General features: G+C 51.9%; 2 protein-coding genes across 4 annotated transcripts; one reads left to right on the top strand and one right to left on the bottom strand.

The window, feature by feature from the left end:
* Positions 1-39: 39 nt before the first annotated feature.
* LOC147221986 (protein polybromo-1-like) lies at positions 40-16,362 on the bottom strand. 3 transcript variants are annotated; one of them, XM_086168627.1, is made up of 30 exons: positions 15,933-16,362; positions 14,930-15,082; positions 14,755-14,852; positions 14,538-14,685; positions 13,975-14,124; positions 13,765-13,887; positions 13,615-13,683; positions 13,429-13,527; positions 13,256-13,341; positions 13,104-13,189; positions 12,631-12,847; positions 12,416-12,557; positions 12,223-12,317; positions 11,870-12,149; positions 11,671-11,776; positions 10,570-11,209; positions 10,283-10,494; positions 10,004-10,189; positions 8,980-9,137; positions 7,656-7,907; positions 7,430-7,575; positions 7,130-7,287; positions 6,871-7,054; positions 6,567-6,768; positions 5,701-5,902; positions 5,481-5,633; positions 5,101-5,259; positions 2,199-2,254; positions 635-833; positions 49-549 (listed from the first exon to the last, which is right to left on the bottom strand). In XM_086168627.1, the coding sequence occupies exons 2-30, from the start codon at positions 15,071-15,073 to the stop codon at positions 386-388; spliced, it is 4,914 nt and encodes a 1,637-aa protein (XP_086024753.1). In that variant the 5' UTR covers positions 15,074-15,082; positions 15,933-16,362; the 3' UTR covers positions 49-385. The 3 variants fall into 3 exon arrangements, with proteins under 3 accessions (XP_086024751.1, XP_086024752.1, XP_086024753.1); XM_086168625.1 differs by lacking the exon at positions 5,101-5,259 and having other exon boundaries at positions 40-549; XM_086168626.1 differs by lacking the exons at positions 5,101-5,259; positions 14,930-15,082; positions 15,933-16,362 and having other exon boundaries at positions 40-549; positions 5,565-5,633; positions 14,755-14,868.
* Positions 16,363-16,835: 473 nt separating this feature from the next.
* Positions 16,836-19,079, top strand: wdr77 (WD repeat domain 77). The gene is made up of 10 exons (XM_086168630.1): positions 16,836-17,105; positions 17,363-17,548; positions 17,625-17,766; positions 17,843-17,892; positions 17,991-18,061; positions 18,194-18,251; positions 18,326-18,397; positions 18,538-18,646; positions 18,744-18,812; positions 18,895-19,079. Exons 1-10 carry the CDS (start codon positions 16,997-16,999, stop codon positions 19,028-19,030), a joined length of 1,002 nt encoding a protein of 333 aa, XP_086024756.1. The 5' UTR covers positions 16,836-16,996; the 3' UTR covers positions 19,031-19,079.
* Position 19,080: the final 1 nt, after the last annotated feature.

Here is a 19,080-nt window from a genome sequence, read left to right as displayed (position 1 = left end):
GAATAAAAATGCGCAGTTTGACACGTGACACATTATCCAAGTTTTTTTTTTAATTTCATCCTCTGAGTGAGGCATCTCAAACATGGACATACGACGACTTTCACTTGGTAAAGAAACACATACAAATTAAATGTTTCACATGTAAAATGTGAAAGCATGAATGCATTCGTCACGGAATGACAGTTTATAACAATAATACACTTAGAACAGCATATCTAAAATGTCAAATGGAAAAAAAAAAAACGGCTTCACAACAGAAAGCAGCTCATGTGAATACAAACTTTTCTTTTCCTCATAACAACACAAAGTTATCGCGTTTTTAGCGAGCGTGAACCCCCTCCTGTCTCACAGGCCGGGGGATCAGAGGCTCAGAGATTTAGCATGTTTACAAGCCGTGTGTGTGACGGATGTTGAGCGTGTCTCGCAGCATCAGGTCGCGAAGTCGCCACAGAGCGTCGGCCATGGTCTTGTGGGCCCCTTTGCTCTTCAGCCAGTGGGACGGCAGCCTGCTCTCTTGCTCTTTCGTCAGACGCACGTCTTGCTTCTGAACTGAACGCGCAACGACAAACACACTTGAAAACTCTGCGGGGACCTACGAGCCCTGAACAATGTCGGGACGTGCAAAAACACACACCTGAAAGCGCTTGGTCCCATTTGCTGACGCTGGCGGATTCGGCATTCAAGCCCTCGATGTAGCGGAGGTACGCCTCGGAGTGCAGCAGCCGCTGGGACTTCGCCGGAGGAGACACAAACACAGGGGTGGACGGCTGCTGGAGGGCCGGTTGTCCCATCTGGCTTTGGCCGGGGTACGGAGGGGGCACTTGCTGCCCCATCTACACATAGCACGATAAACCACATTTTCTGACATATATCAAGTAGCATCAGACTCACCGTGGATACATTGCAACCTTCTTTTTATGATCATGATAAAGTTTCGCGATCATTAGAATGTCCAAAGGTTGTGTGGGTAGCAGGCGTGGTATTAAAAAAATATAGGCGTCACCCTATTCTCTATCTTCACGATGAAATTTGTCACTTAGTTGACGTACGGGGAAGCCAATCTGACCTTTTCTGACACATGGGTCACCGTGCATACAAGTGCTGCAGAACTCTAGCAAACTAGCGAGTGATCCTCCAATTTATTTCTTACAAACTTAAGAAAGGGTATTAAAATGAATTTGGGAGGTGGACCAAGTAAATATCCAAAAACTTACCACTTCCACAAGGAGCGGGACTTGTATTGTGCAATATGGGTTCATGCAGTTATGCAAGCTAACCAACATATACTGCTCTAAAAAATAAAGGAAACACTAAAACAACACAACGTAACTCCAAATCGATCAAACTGTCCACTTGGGAAGCAACACTGATTCATTTTGACTTGTTTTTAAGGACATTGCATCGATGTTGGATCAGCCTGTAGTGTTTTTCCACTTTAATTTATTAGAGTGTGACTCTAAATCCAGACCTCCATGGATTAATACATTTGATTTCCATTGATCATTTGGGTGTGATTTTGTTGTCAGCACATTCAACTATGTAAAAAACAAAGTATTTAAAAAAGCATATTTCATTCACTCAGATCCAGGATGTGTTATTTTAGTGTTCCCTTTATTTTTTTGAGCGGTGTACATTGTGTATATAAAGAATTCTCAATATATTCATAAATAAATGTATGATTTGCATTTTTATAGTAGATCATTTTAACTTGGACATTTTATAAGTAGCTCCCATGCTGATGAGTCTAATGAATGGCTTAAAATCTTTCTCTTTAAGGAAAGCTTACAGTTAGCAACAAGCTAGCGCCTAGTGATATTGCCATAGGCTAACGCCGCTGAGGGATTTCCCACGATGCACCTCTTTCTTCCAATCCTATCTTCACCCGTGTCCCTTCATCAGAGCATGATGTTAACCTCTCATCTTCTCCCTTGGTCTCCACAGCGTCTCGCCATTGTTATTTACTTTATGAATATTACAGCTATTATTGTATCATATCAGCTATTAGCAGATCATTAGCTATCTGTCCCCACAGTTCGCTAGGATCTGCCCGAGGTTTCTTTGCTCCATGTGCTCGCTCCAGAGGGTTTCTGTAGGTCATCTCAAAGAACGGTGGTCCAGAAGTCCGGTAAGACTTCGGGAAACCAAAATCTGACAATGACGGGAAAAGAATTGGCTCCCCGTCCGACTACCGAGGTTACCTGGGATCCGTGAACGTTGCCGGCCCCGGCTCCGCCGCCGCCCGGCCCGTTGAGTCCTGCGGGGATGTTCCGGATCAAAACAGCGCAAATTAGAGACGGGAGAAGACGAGTTTGCGTCACAATTTGCACGTTAAAACCTGATTCTAGAAATCCTGCAGTGCTTTTTCAGGTATGTTTCAACTCTCAGGAATGCCAATTGGTAAAATACAGTGGAACCTTGACTTACGAGTGCATCGACTTGTGATTTTACCGGTGTCGTCGCTTTGTGACCAGAGCTCAGATCTTAGTTAGGAGCGAGAGGGATGAGCGTTTGACAGCGACGGGGCCGTCGCTGTCTGTGAGGTGGCGTTCAAAGACAACGGTACGCGCCACCCAGCGCTAGCTAGCCAAAAGAAAATCGCGGTACAACGTGGACTCGTCCGCGAAGAGACGGCGAAGTCGTTGTAGGTGAGATACGTTGTCTGTGGGGTGAAACGTGGACGGACGAGGCGTCGGAAGAGTCGTTCAAAGCCTGTTGGGGACGGTTTGATGGTTTTACAAAGAGGAGCGCCTGCCTTCAGTCCAAAGATGGAGTTACATTTAGCAACACATTGTGTAGCCAGTAAGCTAAAGATAGAGAGCCAAATGAAAAACTTCCTTTCTTTTATTATGTTTTATCACCGTGTTTTATTATGTTATATTTTGCGGACCATAAGGCGCACCTCATTATAAGGCGCATGATAAAACATACGGTATATAAAGCCAAATAAAATAGTCAGTTTAGTTGAACTTTATTCAACTCATTCAATATCGCTCTGTTCAATTTCGTCCTCTAACTGTGGCCGTCTCACTTTGTTGCCTCGGAAACTGTTTGTTCTCCTTTACTCGGTGCAGTTCATCTGCTTGCTTCCTTCACGTTGAATTCTTTGGCTGCTGCTCTATTCCCATCATCTATTCCCATCATCTACTGCGTGACTGATAGCGATGAGTCTGAATTCTGCTTGCATGTCTCTTAACAGCTGCCATTTTTGGGGGTTCTCAGTAATATTGTGTTGAAGCGTAGCACGTAGCGGTATCACAAAAAGTAGCGGAGTTAAGCATACGACGCATCGTTCTCTGATTGGTTTATGGATGCTCGTGATGCTAGCGGACACCTGAAGCTAGCGTGAGGTTGGAACAATGTTGTACAGTGATCCCTCGCTATAACACGGTTTACTTTTAACGGTTTCGCTACTTCACGGATTTGCATCGTGCATTGTGTTCCGCATTCTGATTGGCTAAAAAGTCACTCCGCTTCTTCTCTACCTGTGCGTCAATAATGTTGCAGTTTAATATGTACACCTACGTAAAACAGCTTGCCAAATTTACATGACGTACGTGCAAATTCTCTCGCGATTTCGAGTTTCTCTAAAATCCATAATGTTGACAAAACGCTCTGGACCGACAAAAGCACCTGCGGCAGGTAGATGCTATCTATGGCAGATAAAGTTAAACTTCTGGACATGCTAAGGGAAGGTAAAAGCTATGCGGCTGTAGGTCGGCATTACGGAATTAATGAATCTTCCATTCGTTCCATAAAGAAGGAAGAAAAAAACATAAGGACGACAGCAGCGATAAGTTTTAATAAGGATGCAAAAAGGGTTGCAACTGTCCGCAATTTGTTGAAAAAAACGTGTCTAAAGTACAGTGCTTTTATTTGTGAAACAAATGATTGTGCCTGTAAAATGGTTTGTTCTTTCTTTTCAATGTATAATAGAGTATTTAATTGTATAATAATTGTAAAAAAAAAATAAATAAAGGTTTCTACTTCACGGATTTCGCCTATCACGGGTTCTTTTTGGAACGTAACCCCCGCGAAAAACAAGAGACGGGTCCAAGCAGGTTGGAATGGGTGGAGAAAAGCGTCAGGGGTTCTACGTGATAGAAGACTTTCAGCCAGAATAAAAGGAAAGGTGTACAAGACAGTGGTGAGACCAGCGATGATGTTTGGACTAGAAACTGTTCCAATGACCAAAAGACAGCAGGCAGAACTAGAGGTTGCAGAGATGAAGATGTTGAGGTTCTCTTTGGGAGTGACCAGGATGGAGAGGATCAGGAATGAGGCTATCAGAGGAACAGCACATGTTAGATGTTTTGGAGAGAAGGTCAGAGAAGCCAGACTGAGATGGTTGGGTCATGGACAGAGGAGGGAGAGAGAATATATTGGTAGACGGATGCTGGAATTGGAGCTGCCAGGCAGGAGATCTCGAGGAAGACCAAAGAGAAGATTTATGGACGTAGTGAGAGAAGATATGAAGGTAGTTGGTGTGAGAGATGAGGATCCAGAGAAAAGGGTTAGATGGAGAAAGTTGACTCGCTGTGGCGACACCTGAAGGGGAAACGCCGAAAGAAGAAGAACCCCTGCGAAAAACAAGGGTATACTGTATCCCAGCACTTCATACTTAGCTATCTAACACTGTCTGACGTTACAACCCATCTTCAACCAACGCAACATCTCCGTGTCAGGTGGGAACAGTCCGGGAATCAATCAAGCGGCGCGGCTTGGTCGCTAACCAGAGTCACATTGAAACGTTTTGATCGATTTCTGAGCGCAGAGCGACAAGAATTCATGCATAAGGCACCGGATTATAAGATGATTTTTGAGGAAATGCAAGGATTTGAAGTGCGCCTTTTCGTGCGGAAAAATACGGTATTTTTAAAATACCACGGGGCTAGAACGGCGTTAATCGCTCGGTCGTTGAACGGATTACACTCGTAAGTCAAGGTACGGCTGCACTGCGGTAACAATCGTGAGTGAGGTGGACATGGACCCTCTGCGTGACCCTCCACCGACTTAAGGTCCCGGCCTATTGGTACAGGTAGCCCCTCCGGTTAGCAGGAAGCAACTGCATGGCAGGTGGGGTGGCTATGGCAGCGCTCTTACCGAAAAAGTGTTGCATTCCGGGGAACCCAGGCATTAGTGGCGGGAGATGCTGGGGGCAGCTAGCGGCCCCTGTGCGAGGCGGCGGTGGGACGGCGGTCATACTAACCATGCCGTCCACAAGGCTCCACAGGGCCGACCGACATGCACCGCTCATACCTTCTCGGTGACACAGAACAGCGACATGCGTGAGTCAGTCGTGCGCGTCCCGGCATGCGCATTCAGCGACGTGATCGGGATGGGAAAACACGTGCACGGCGGCGAAAGGGAAACAAGACGTATAATGAAAGAGGCCCACGAATGAGAGCGCGGCTAGCAGTTGAGCTTCTCACTCCGGCTTGGCGGAGCAGACCGGGGATCCGTCTGCGTCTATGAGGGGTTACCTGACACAGGCGTCATGCCGGGATTTAGCATCCCCATGGGGGTCGGGGGCGGCACCACCCCCATCAGCGCCCCTACTGGGGTACCTGCTCTCGGGGACATCTGATGCTGGGCCCTGTCGCGCTCCTGCTGCTCGGCCACTTTAGCTGCTCGCTCTGCGATGGACAAGAGGGAGTGGGAGTCAAACATCTGACGCGAGCGAGCGGCTGCGGACGTCCTCACCTTCGTACTCCGCCTTCCTGGAGCCCTCCAGGTTCCTCCACTCGGTGCCGACGAGGCGGCTCAGCTCCCCGAAGGAGAAGTCGGGGTGCTGGGCTTTGATGACGGCGCGCATCTCGCTGCTGAACAGGATGTAGCCGCTCATGTTGATCTTCCTCTTGGAGCCCTCCTTCTTGGAGAGGCCCTTGATGGATTTGGCCGTCGACTGCGAGCGTAAACACGAGAGAGCGTCTCAGCCGGAAGCTATTGTTAGAATATTTTGAATATATATTTTGAATATTTTACTTATTTTGATTGTGGTCCTTGTGTGACGTGAGGACGCTCAAATATGTCAAATTACAGAGTCTCCAACCTTACACCATTATTCCACTATCAATTGCAAAGACTGTAAAATGTAACTGCGAGACCCCATCATGTAAGGTGAAGGAATGCGCTACCCTGCCGTTCCAATGACACCCCCCGGGGATAATCGACTGGAGCCAGGGGTCGGAGGAAGTTATCGGGACTTCTTCCGAACCGCGACTTCGATCAAAGCACGGTTTTACACAACCCGGGTGCTCATATTCCAAGAGAGCGTAAACCAGGGGTCGGAGGAAGTTTATCAAAACGCAGTTTTACGAGGCCCCGCACCCCAGATGCCCGCACTCCTAGAGAGCGTAAAACCGGGGGGGGGTCGGGGAAGCCATCGTCAGGACTCCCTCCGACCCTTTTGGCCGAAAGGTATAAAATGAGCCTGATCCTTTGCATCGGGGCCAGAACTTTTTCATCTACACATTCGACTGGGACAACAAAGTCCGGTCCCGTGGCAGGAGCCACAAAACTATTTTTCTGCACGTTCCTCTCCGGAGGCTTCCTGCTGCGGCGCTGACCTGCGGCGGGGTGTAAGGCATGATGTCCATGTCGCCGCACATGGACGACTGGATCTGGGGAAGAGACTGATCCGCCAGCTCTCCGTCGTCCTCCCCGAGATCCTCCAGCTCCTCGTCCGTCATATCGGCAAACTTGGCCTCCAGCTCCTCGATCTTCCTGTCCAGCAGAGGCGACGGCTCCTTTTGGGGGACGATGAGCTTCCTGCGGAGGGCAAGGAGAGCAGGGAAAACGTCGGCCTCACAAAACCACCTGACCTCCACGACCTCGTTGCGCATTTGGGTTTTCCTCGGCGAGGACTCCGACCTGAAGTAGTAGAGCTCGTCCTCCACCACCTTCCCGGAGGGGGAGAAGCGCTTGAGGCCCTTGAACTTCTTCATCTGCTTCTCGCTCTCGATGTAGCGGCTCTCGCAGAGCAGGACGTTCTCCTCGGGCACCTCCGTGGGCCGGCAGGACAGGTAGTCCTTGAAGGAGGACACCACACACTTCCCTGAGGAGGAAGCGAGAAGACGTGCTTTTCCGTCATCCGTGGAAAAATAAACCGCTTCTATCTTCAAGATGGTACCTATGATGCAGGTCATGGGGCAGGTCTCCTCCAGGTTGCTGAGGAACACCTCCTTCTTGTAGAACATCTTGGTGGGTTCGTGCTCCGTCTCCTCCGGGCGGATGAAGATGGGGCCGAAGAAGTAGCCGGCCCCGTCCCGCATCCACATTCTCTCGATCCTGTCCGGGTTTTTTTGGTTGTTTTTTTTTTTAAAACCAGGCGGCCGACTCACATCTCTACGAGCTACGCTAAGCTATGCTAAGCTACGCTACGAACACGTGCACCGTAACGAGACCAGGCTACTTCATGCATGTACTCCACCTGCCCACTCGATGGCGCACTAGCCCGTGGGAGCCGATGTACACGCAGTCGCCCACTTTGAGCCACAGGTTGTTGTAGCAGAGCTGCTCGTAGTACTGGCCCCCCGGCTCCCCATTGGCCACGTCCATGGGGACGTCCTCCCTCTCCTGCGGACACAAAGCCCACGTCTCACGGCCGGTGGCGTTCGCTTTGCGGAGAGAACGTAAAAAAAAAAAAAGAACTTTACTTTATCTACAATGGCGTCTGTCAGTTTGGTTTCATCCGCAGCCTCTTGGGGTTTGTCCTCCGGTTTGGGGGCGAACATGGACGCCACGCGGACCACGGGCAGCGGCACCTCGCGGGGGACAAACCGCACCGAGCTCAAGGGCATGGTCCACAACTTGATCTTCTTGAAGGACTTGGACTTGGCGGAGTAGCGAGACTCGCACACGAAGACATCCTCCGCTCTGAAGCCCTCTGGGTGGAGCTTAAAGTAGTCCTGGAAAGAGAGGCGGTTCCTGAATCACCCAGGTTAATGATTCGAATCTTCATACTGAATCATGATTCACGAGTCAGAGGTCTCCATTAATCTGGATCCTATGAGTTTTAAGGTTGGAGGCTGCAAAGATGATGCAGCAGACTCCCCTAAAAACATGCGCAGCTCAAATGATTCCTTTGAACCACTTCACTGACTCAAGTAGACAGACTTACCGGAAACACTAACAAATCAGATCTTTTTTTTAGTGTTTCGCTGACTCTACACTACTGAATCAGATGATATATCTGAGTTGGTTCACTGACTCGACGGACCAACCGCAAACACTACCGAATCAGATGATTCATTTGAACTGCTTTGCTGACTCAACCCGGGCGACTGACGAGAAACACGACTGAATCAGATGATTCTTTTGAACTGCTTCACTAATTCAACTTGGCGGACTCACGGAAAACACTACCGAATCAGATGATTCATTTGAACTGCTTCACCGTGAACACTACTGAATCAGATGATTCATTCAAACTCCTTTACCGTGAACACTACTGAATCAGATGATTCATTTGAACTCCTTTACCATAAGCGCTACTGAATCGGATGATTCATTTGAACTGCTTCACCAGAAACACTACTGAATCAGATGATTCATTCAAACTCCTTTACCGTAAACACTACTGAATCAGATGATTCATTTGAACTCCTTTACCATAAGCACTACCGAATCAGATGATTCATTTGAACTGCTTCACCGTGAACACTACTGAATCAGATGATTCATTCAAACTCCTTTACCGTGAACACTACTGAATCAGATGATTCATTTGAACTCCTTTACCATAAGCACTACTGAATCGGATGATTCATTTGAACTGCTTCACCAGAAACACTACTGAATCAGTGAGCAGTGATCAGGAATCACTGATTATGGCACTTTCTATTTTTATAGAAAATCTTTTGTTTAGTACTTATCTTTCTTTTATCTTTGTTTAGTCAACATATATAACAAATATAATTTTTTGAGCAGCCACTGCTCAAAAATGGCCTGATGACCTGACCCTCACAAGGCAGCGTTTACCTTTACAAACATGACCACACATTTGCCCAAGATCTTGCTGATGGGAGCCTTGTTGTAGTAGTCGCTCTTGAACACCTCCTTCTCCAGGAACTTCCGCGTGGCGAGGTGGAACGTTTCGTTGGGCCTGTAAAACCAGCAGCCGTACAGCCACTTTTCACCTGCATTTACACCAAAACAAAAAAAAAAAACCAACTCAACGTTAAATCCAGATAAGGGCGGAGCCTTTGGGTTCATTTCCTGCGCAAACAGATAGGTACCTCTGGAAGTCATGCGTACCGCAGTGTTGCGCGGTATGCTCGAGTACGACCAGCGAAGGGAACAGAGGAAGGAGACAACATGGCATCAGGTCCACATGCCGCTAGGTATTTAATGCCCCACTATCAGATGGTTGGAGTGTTGTTGTCTTCCCCTTGTGCTGCTTCACCATGTGAAGAACCCCACTAGCTGTTAGCTAACTCCACACTTATTTTGGGAAAAAGTGTTGATGTTCCTCTGCGAGCTCTGCGAACCCTTCCGTTGCGTAGCTTGGGCCTCTTCGTCGGACTATTTCTCGCCAAGAAACAGCTGATTGGTGACCACGACTGGTGGGACTTGTGAGTTCTACCAATCACCTTCATGAGAGGAGCCAGGAAATAGAATGGTAAAAACACCCTGCTTTAGCTAGGAGCTAAGATGGTTCAAGGAGCTGAGGGCCATTGACCCTGGGTCCTCTGCTTCCCGAATGCACGGATTCATTCTTGAAAAGGTTGGAGGAATTGCAAAAAGTCCCTTCAGTACGGTCCCTTGGGTGTGGATTCTGAACTCTGCACTGCCCACTAGTGGATGCATTGGGGAGGCACCTGTTTACATAAGGAACCTGAGCATACATGTTTTGGCCTACAGGTAAAGGCAAGAACCTGAGCATACATGTTTTGGCATACAGGTAAAGGCAAGAACCTGAGCATACATGTTTTGGCCTACAGGTGAAAGCAAGAACCTGAGCATACATGTTTTGGCCCCTACCCAGAGGTGCTGAGGGACTCACCGGTATCATCCTGCCAAAGGCGCTCAATGTAGATGATGTGGGGCTGGAGGTTGGGTTCCGCGGGTTCCACGTATACGTAGTCGCCCACGCGGTACATGCTGTCCTTGAAGCTGCAGTCCTGGCTGTAGGTGCGCTGAGTGCCCGACTGCAAAGACGCCCCAGTGGACTCCTCGCGCTTCTCGGCCTCTGGAAGATCACAGCGAGCTCACAAAAACAAACAAAAAAAAAAAACACATGGGAAACTTCTGTAGGAGGGGTGAACGTGAAGAAAAGGATTACCCCTCTTCTCCTCCTCCCTCTTGATCTTGTCCTCCTCAAACTCTTTGGGGAGCTTCTCCTTCTTCTCCTTTTCCACATCGCCGTGGAGATGCTTAGAGGTATAACTCAGCGCAGGGGACATCAGGATCTCCCCGTTCTTACACAGCTCGTCTCTGATGCGGATGAAGAACTGCTGCAGCTCCACGGCGTCCTCGAAGATCTCAGAGTCGGTCCTGCAGCCGGAGGAACGGATCAGACGCAAGAACAAAAAAAGAGGTTGGACCCAGAGAGGCTCAGCGGGACCTCACCTGTTCAAGCGCCTGGCTTTCTCCAGAACTTCGAACATGTGGTCCTGAAACACATCCAGCCTCTTGTAGCACCCGCGGTCCACGTTCTTCCTGACGATGTCGAAATTGAGCGGCGGCTTCTCCGGGCCGCCGGGATCCAGCGCCGGGATCTCGGCCAGCGAGTCGCTGTAGCAGCGTCCCTCGTCGTCCTGGTGGCCCAGAACGGAGACGAAGAGGCTGCGGATGAGCTCCTGGATGAGGCGCGGCACGTCGGGCATGTAGGCGTCCTCGCCGCCCTCCAGGTCGTGCCTGGTCTCCAGCAGCACCCGGTGCAGGACCAAGGCGTCGCGATAGATCAGCGACTCGGGCTCGTTGTACGTGCAGGCGTTGTTGAACATCAGCACCAGGTCCTCCACCAGCGCGTCCACGTCCTGGTACTTGTTCGCCAACATGTGGCTCTTGATCTTCTCCATGTCCACCGGCTTCTTGATGGCCAGGTAGTAATCGGGCAGCTCGGCGCGGGACGGCAGCCGCAGGAAGATGGTGCTCAGGCGGCGGCCGCGCTTGTCGGTATAGTTCTTGACGGACTCGTAGAGCTCGTTCAGCTTCTGCTGCAGCGGCGTCAGGTACTTGGACTTCTTCAGGGTGATGCTGCTCTTCCCTGCGGGAGCACGACATCTCTCTCAGAGTTCCACATCCCTACTACGTTCAAGTATTTCACTGCGTACAGCAACGCACAGATTTGCTTGTATATCAAATTTCCCCGTGGAAATGAAAAATGTACTTTTATAAAGAACAATAACAATACATGCTAAAAGAGAATGTAAACAAATAAACTAGTTTTATTAAGTGCACTTATCTTAAAGATAGTGGAGTTTTTCATTTGTTCCTCTATCGCTTAACTTAGCTTACTCGCTATATGCTACAATGCTATGCTAAATGCTACACTTAATGTATAAACTCCATTTATGGACAGAGTGAAGCCGCTCCTCTTTTTAAAACCATCAAATCGCCCTCGAGCGACTCTTCCAACGCATCGGATCTTGGAAAACTCTGAAGTTGATGCCCTCGGAAGCCAAGGTGCCACTCTATTGGGATACTCCAATAAACCAAGGCGCTCACTTATTTTCAGTTTGGAGGCCATCACGTCATCGTCGTCCGTCGCCGGCCCGAGGTCCCGCCGCCGGTCCTTCACGAGCTTCTCCAGAATGTCGGCGTCGTTGTAGACCTGCGACACGATAACGGCGTTCACCCAAACGCCATGCTGGAACATCTCACATTCTAGCTCTCTGATTGGACGCGTGGATGCCGGCCGGCCTACCCTGGAGCCTTCTTCGTTGTAGTGCCGGGCATTGCGGAACATCAGCTTCATGTCCTCCACCATGGCGTCTTCGGTCAGATACTTGTCGGAGCGGATGTTGTGCTCGATGGTCCTCAGGTCCATGGGCTCCAGGATCACCTTGTAGTAGTCCGGGTAGTCCTTCTTGGAGGGCTTCACCATGAAGAGGTCGCACAGGCGGCGGCCAGTACCTGGTTCTCGTGCCTCAGTCACGGCGGCCAGGAGAGCCTTCATCCGGTTCTTCTTGGTGTTCTTCTTGTGACTGGAGACCAAAAGGAGACGGTGGTGACCTGGAGGTCGGTCCGCAAGGGCGGAGCGGGGATGGCGGCACCCACCTCTTCCTCTTGGTAACGCCAGTGTCCGAGGCAGCGCAGGAGAGCATGCTGTCCCCGTCGTCATCATCCCTCTGCAGGAGCTCCTTCTTCTTCATCTGCAAGGAGGAGTAGGGGGGGGAAGAGTTCAACTAGGAGAATGGTGCGGGGAACCCGGCGCCTGGAAGCTCCTCCTGGAAACTCCTCGGCCACTCGCCTGCTGGATGTGCTGCAGTTTGAGCGCGCGCTTGTAAATGGAGGAGTGCGGGACGTTGTAGCGCTTGGCGTTCTCCAGCATCAGCGTCAGGTCGGCGTCCACGTGTTCCACGTTCTCGTACTCGTTGGTCTTCATCTTGTTCCTGTGAGGGAAAGGAACACGGGCGTGAGGTGTCTGGAATCGTAACGTCATACCGTACTCCACGTGCGCCGTACTTGATGTGCAGGAGGCAGATGGGCTGTCCGATCTGCTGGTAGTAGTCGGGGTAGTCCTTCCTGGGCGGCAGCTGCAGGAAGGGCTCCGAGATCAGCTGACCCTGGCCGTTGCGGGCCCCGCGGACCGCCTCGTACAGTTGGAAGATGGGGTTGCTCATCTCCATGTTGGACGTCAGGCTCTCCGCCTCAGATTCCACCTCGTCGTAGTGGACCGACCCTTTGGGGAGGAGGGGGCAAAGACAACATGGGTCCACTGGCGCAGAGGGTTAGACCGGAGGTCTTTGGAACCGAACGTTCCTGGTTCGATTCCCTAGCCTGTCGAAGTGTTGTTGAGCAAGGCACTGAACCCAAGCTGCTCCCCTGGCGCTGTTCAGTAATGGGTTAACTACAGGCGTCAAATGCTAATGCTGAACTCTGAACGCTAGTGCTGAGCTCTGTGTCTAACTTTCCCGGATTCAGGGTCCAAGGCGTACCGGAGAGGATGCCGTCTTCGTCACTTTCATACTGCAGTGCCATGGTGATGGCTGAGAGGCGGTCTCCCTGGGCGGACCTTTTGTTTCTGTAAGAAAGGTGGCCAGAGGTTAGCTGCCGTTGCCCGGCCGCCCCCCTGACGCTCCCGGCTCACCTGATGCGGATGCTGGACTTGATGGGCTCTCCGTGCTCCATCTCCGACTTCTTCTGCGCAAAGATCTTCTTGATGCTGTTGGCATCCTGGTGGAAGGTGGGAGCAGAGGTTGGTCTCAGGTTGGCGGGTCAAACGCGGCCCAGCGACGGCATGTTCCCCAACGTCGGACCCACCTTGAACACCTGCGAGCCGGGCTCGTTGTACGTCTTGGCGTTCTTCACCAGCAGGTCCACGTCCTTTGCCATGGCGCCGACACTCCTGTAGTGGCCCATCTGGAGCCGGACACAGGGGCCGGACGTGAGCCCGTCCGGAGAACCAACAGCGGCAGCCATACTTTAAGAAAATAGAGAAGTTGCTACCTGTATCTTCTGAGCGATGATCTTCAGGTCGATAGGCTCCTTGATGATGGCATAGTAATCTGGGTATTGCTAAAAAAAAAAAAAAACAGATAGTAGCCAATCAGAGCAAAGAGACAAGGTTCCATGAGTGGCCACCACCACCGCCCTCACCATCTTGGAGGGGAGCCTCTGGAACAGCTCGCTGACCAGCCGCCCACCGGGCTCCGTGTACGTCACCACGGTGTCCAGAAGCTGCTCGAGGACCTCCCTCAGGGAGCCGCCACCAGCAACGCTCTGCAGCACGTGGAGAAAATCCCTGCGCTCAAATACATCGCGCAGCTAGCAAACGAAAACTGATTTAGCGTCGGAGCTAAGCATCACCTCATCCTCGGTGGACCCTCCGGGGTGCTCCGGCGCCTCGTACCCATCCTCATCGTCCTCCTCGTACTCCCCGCGCTGCACAAACTCGTTCCTGGTCCTCTGGTAGAGGTCCCAAAGCTTGCAGGCTGCCCGGTGCTCGGGGCTGTCGGGCTGTCGGGGCGACAACGGAACAATACTCAAGTTTGCCATTTCCTGCCACCGCGGTCACTACAAGGTTTACCTTGTGGTTTACCCACGGTTAACCTTGTAGTATCCTTGTAGTGCGGGTACTACAGGGCTACACATAGGGTACCCATATGGGGGTACCCATATGTACCCATATGGGTACTTGAAGGGTACCCGTCTACAAGGGTACTACAAAGTAAACCTTGTAGTACGGGTGCCCTTCGAGTACCCATACAAGGTTTACTTTGTAGTACCCTTGTAGACGGGTACCCATACAACAAGGCTTACCTTGTAGTACCCTTGTAGACCGGTACCCTTGGAGTACCCGTACAACAAGGTTTACCTAGTAGTACCCTTGTAGACAGGTACCCTTTGAGTATCCGTACAACAAGGTTTACCTTGTAGTATGTCTTTGCGTTGCTGAAAAGGAGCTGGAAGTCGCCGGTGAGCTGCTCCACGTCATCATACTCCTCCATCTTCAGCTTCTGCTGGATCTTCATCATGTCCATGGGCTGGGACACCACGTGGTAGTAGTCCGGTTGGTTCCTTCAGGAGGAACGGCGGAACATGGGATTGGGTTTCAGAGCGCGAGGGCCTTACGGGGGAGCTCCTCACCTTCGTTTCGGCGCTCTGATGAAGAGCTCGCACAGCATCCTGCCCTGGTCGTCCTTGTAGTCTCGGACGGTGTTGTACAGCTCATGGCAAACGGCGATCTGCGGAAATAAAAAACAGAGAACAAAAAGAAGAGCCGATAGATCTGTACCCAGGCGCCACTCCCGTTTTCTCTTACGGGGTCCACTGTGGGGATGTTGGAGGTTCGTCTCCTCTTCCTAGCGGCCGGCGGGGGCGGCGGCGCCGGAGGCTGGCCGTCGTCAAAGTCCCCCCCGCTCACGCTGCTGGAGGGGGACGTCGCCCGTCTTCTCTTCAGCGCCATGGACGCCGCCTGGAGGACAAACGGAGCGGAGACGTTCGGATGTCACGCGAGTAGAAAACCTCCCGGAATCGAACCGGCAACCTCCGGATTGGAAGCTCCGCCGGTTAAGCCGTTACCTAAAAGCTAATTAGCGTGTCTAACAGCCAATCACGGGAGTTGAATTATTTTCCTTCCTCCGGACACGTCCAACCCCTTGTATTGATCAATAATCGAAAGTATGGATCTGTTTTCAGGGGTCACCTGCAGCACTGGGAGCACCGGCGGGGTGGGATCAGGTATCCTGATCAGGTATTGATTATGATATTGATTAGGGTCTGGAGGGGGGGGGGGGGGTCGATGGTTCCCATGCCTGCTTGGACCCTGGAAGACCCGGGGCAGAACCGGAACCCCGCCGCGGACGCACCCTCCGTGGAAGGGCCACCGACCGGAAGCGCCGTCGACACCTGCAGAGGTCCGGTGCGTGCACGCGCCGCTCACCTGGCCGCGCGCCGCAGCGAGCTAACCATTAGCATGGACCTCCGCCGCCGCCGCCGCCGCCGCCGCCGCCGCTGCAGCTGCAGCCGCCCCCGGGGCGTCGAGCCTCCGCGCCGGTTCCGGTGTAAACGCCGCTACCGTTAGCCTCGGTTCTCGCGGAGCGGCTACCCGTCCATCATCCTCACCGGGAGGGGGGGGGGGGGGGCGAGACACAAAGGCGTCGCCGTGGAGACGATTAACGTCATAAAACGTTTTGTGCATCGACGGGAACTTTTTATTTTTTTATTTAATTTATTTATTTAAATTTTTTTTTTTTTTTTTTTTTTTTTTTTTTGACGCACGATATTTTCGGTTTGCGGGACCGGACACACCGCGGGGTTCTTACCTTCTCTGATTACGTTACTCGAACCGCAAAACGTTGACCACCATCGCGGCAGCCAATCACTTATCGATTTTGAATTCGGGGGACAAGACTGTGAAGTTAGCCGTTGCCAAGGCGCTACTTCCGGTCTGCGATCCTTCAAAATAAAAGCACGTATAATTCGAACCCGCCCCTTGTGAGTCACTTGGAATAATTTCATTGTTCTTGGATAGCAGTTTGGAAAAACGGTGTATGCGTGTTATTTAAAAGACACGCGTTTTGAATGGTGCGCCCCTAAAAGTGCTGAAACCAGCTTTATTTGCATTCACTTTTTATTCGTGGGCTCCATTTCTCCCACAAAGCCAGCCATGTTTAACTGTAGCCAAGAATGAACCAACTGAAAAAATTCTCTGTGGCTACAGAAGTTATTCCACCCTGGTCTTATTACGACGTGTTTAATACTCACTTTTAGGAGCGTCATGTTGGCAATCGCAATCTATATATCTATTATATTGGAGACACAGTTTACATCTCGTTGCAGTAATATACTTCAGTCATTGTTTTTCAGTCTTGCCACCTATCTGGCTTCACTGTGGATAGCAAAATACGAGTTTATAGACTGGAAATAAAACACGTTTCCAGTATATATGACTAAAAACATTTCGATCTATCTTTCAATCTAGTGTTTTATCAACTGCTGCAGAATAAATTCGTGCTGCAATTACCAGAACCGGCCGCTAGGTGGCGCTAGTGGCACGTCCAGCTGTCGCAGCTCCACCGAAGAAGAACACCAGGAAGTGGAAGTCTCATGTGTCGCCTTGTGTGTCTGTGACACACAACAGAAAGTCGTCCATGGGAATCGGATTTAATTTTCTTTAGGTTGCTAAACGTTGCGATTTCCAGGATATAGACGCCACCGTTCCCTTTTTTTTTTTTAGCCCCGTGGTGTGTTCGTGTCTGAGCCGGCACCCTTAGCTAGCTAGCCGGCTAGTTAGCATCGAAAGCTACGCCGGAGTTGCCCCCCCCCCCGTTACTCACCGGCAGCGTTACCTCCGTCCGGTGGACCTTCCATCCCACGAATTGCCTGGATGAAAAGTGCGGTGGACACAAGCATGATCAAGGAAAACCGGTGGAACATCCCCCCCAACGCCCCTGCGTGCATGGAGAAGCACCTGTGCTCGGTGCAGTACCGGGCAGGTGAGTTGCAAGCCGGGTTAGCTTCATGCTACGCGGCTAGCTTCCAGTTGGCGGGTTTGTTACTTTACTGCCTCATGATGACAGTGTGTGTGTTTTCTAACGCATATTCAGCAAAGGAAGGGATTTGTTTATCGCCTGTTCATTCTATTTTGTCCTAAGATATCATAAAAAGCAAGGGGTGGAATGCACACCCATTTGTTTTGGGGATTGACCCTTAGCAGGATCCGTCCAATTTCTTTCCCATCTCTTCCTTCCAGATGGCCTGCTGCTGCTAGGAGCTTCCAGCCTCACCGGGAGGAGCTGGCAGGGATCCGTGTGGCTTTACAGCAACCCCGAGCAGGCCCCAAGCGAGGGCTTCTGCAAAGCAGGCGTGCAGACGGAGGCCGGGGTGGTGGACGCCAAGTGGGTGTCTGAAACGGCGGTGGCGGTGGCGTCAGATTCAGGTACGCGGTCCTCTTCCTCCCCAGCGGCGCTGCTGCAGAGACGCCGGCTTTAACCGCGTTCCCGTCGGCCGTGCAGGCGCGCTGGAGCTGTGGGAGCTGGCGGAGGACGAGCGGCTCCTGGTGAACCGCTTCACCAGGCACGAACACGACCACATCGTCTGCACGGTGAGCCCGGCGGCCGGGGCCGGCAGCGCCGTCACCGGGAGCCTGGACTGCAGGTTGGTTTTCGTGCACGGTCGCATATTTCCAGCTTAAAAGAAACACGATCTGATTCCGGTTCTTCCCGCCGCGCAGAGTGATCGTCTGGGATCTCGGCCAGGAGAAGACGGTCACCACGTACAACGGTGAAAAACCCATAAATGACAAAAACACACTTTTAAAATACAGTTATTTTCAATGCAGAATGGTAACAAAAAGCTCCGATTATGTGTTTGTCCATCAGCGCACACCGAGCCCGTCAACTGCGTCGCCTGCAGCCCGACGGACGAGTCCCTCTTCATCTCCTGCGCTCAAGTAAGACCATCCTCATTGATGTGAACACCAAACAAAGGAAGCGGCGCTTTCGCTTTTCCGTTATTTTTGGCGCCATCGAAGCTCCGCCGGGAGTAAAGGAGGCTGATCCGGGCTGCGTTGTTGTCGTTGCAGGACGGCCGGGTGCTGCTGTGGGACCGCAGGAAGCCGAACAAACCCGCCTCCAGAATCGGTGAGAAGCGTCCGCCCCCGTCGCCGGCCGGTCGTCCTCCGCCCGCCGCTCCGTCACGTCTCCTTTGTTTCCAGCTTTGGAGGCGTCTTCGTGTTCGGCGACCACGGTGGCGTGGCACCCGCACCACAGGAGCACCGTCGCAATAGGTAAAGGACCGCTAACGAACAAGTTCTGCTAGCGTGCGCGCTAAGACAACTTTAAACTCGCGCGGCCACAAGGCGGCGCACTCGCTTCCTCCGACAAAAACAAAAAGCGGGTTAAAATGGGATTCTCTGTCCGAACCCAGGCGACGAGCTGGGCGGCGTGACCCTGAAGGACTTCCGGTCGGCGGAGGCGACCCGTGCGGAGAGCGTCCACAGCCGCAGGGTGAACGCTCTGGCCTTTTCCACGCACAGGTAAGAGGAGAATCCCTCCACGCCGGGAAATAGTCCCCCCCCCCCCCACACACACACACACACGGGACGCCGTGATTCTATCCCCCTCTGTCCGCAGCGTCGCCGCGCTGGCGTCCGTCAGCGACGACTGCTCCCTGGCCGTCCTGAACGCCGACCTCCGGGAAATGTGAGTGCGTCCCTCTCAAGATGGCCGACGGCGGCGGCTCAGCGAGTCAAACCCCGCGTCCTCTCTTTCCTCCCTCCCGCAGACACCGAGATCGCCGCCACCAGGACTTCGTCCAGGGCGTCTGCTGGCGCCACGGCGCCTCCGACGGCCTCACCACCGTCGGCTGGGATCACCTGGTGCTCCACCACACCGCCGACGCCGCCTCCGACTCCTCCTAGCGGCGCCGAACGGGAAAGAAACCCTTGCAAAACAATAAAGACGACACCTC

This window comes from Fistularia commersonii, chromosome 21, assembly GCF_037954325.1.
Source record: "Fistularia commersonii isolate RoL2024-O1a breed Wild chromosome 21, RoL_Fcom_v1.0, whole genome shotgun sequence".
NCBI classification, from domain to species: Eukaryota; Metazoa; Chordata; class Actinopteri; order Syngnathiformes; family Fistulariidae; genus Fistularia; species Fistularia commersonii.
This window is presented reverse-complemented; position numbering and strand designations above follow the sequence as displayed.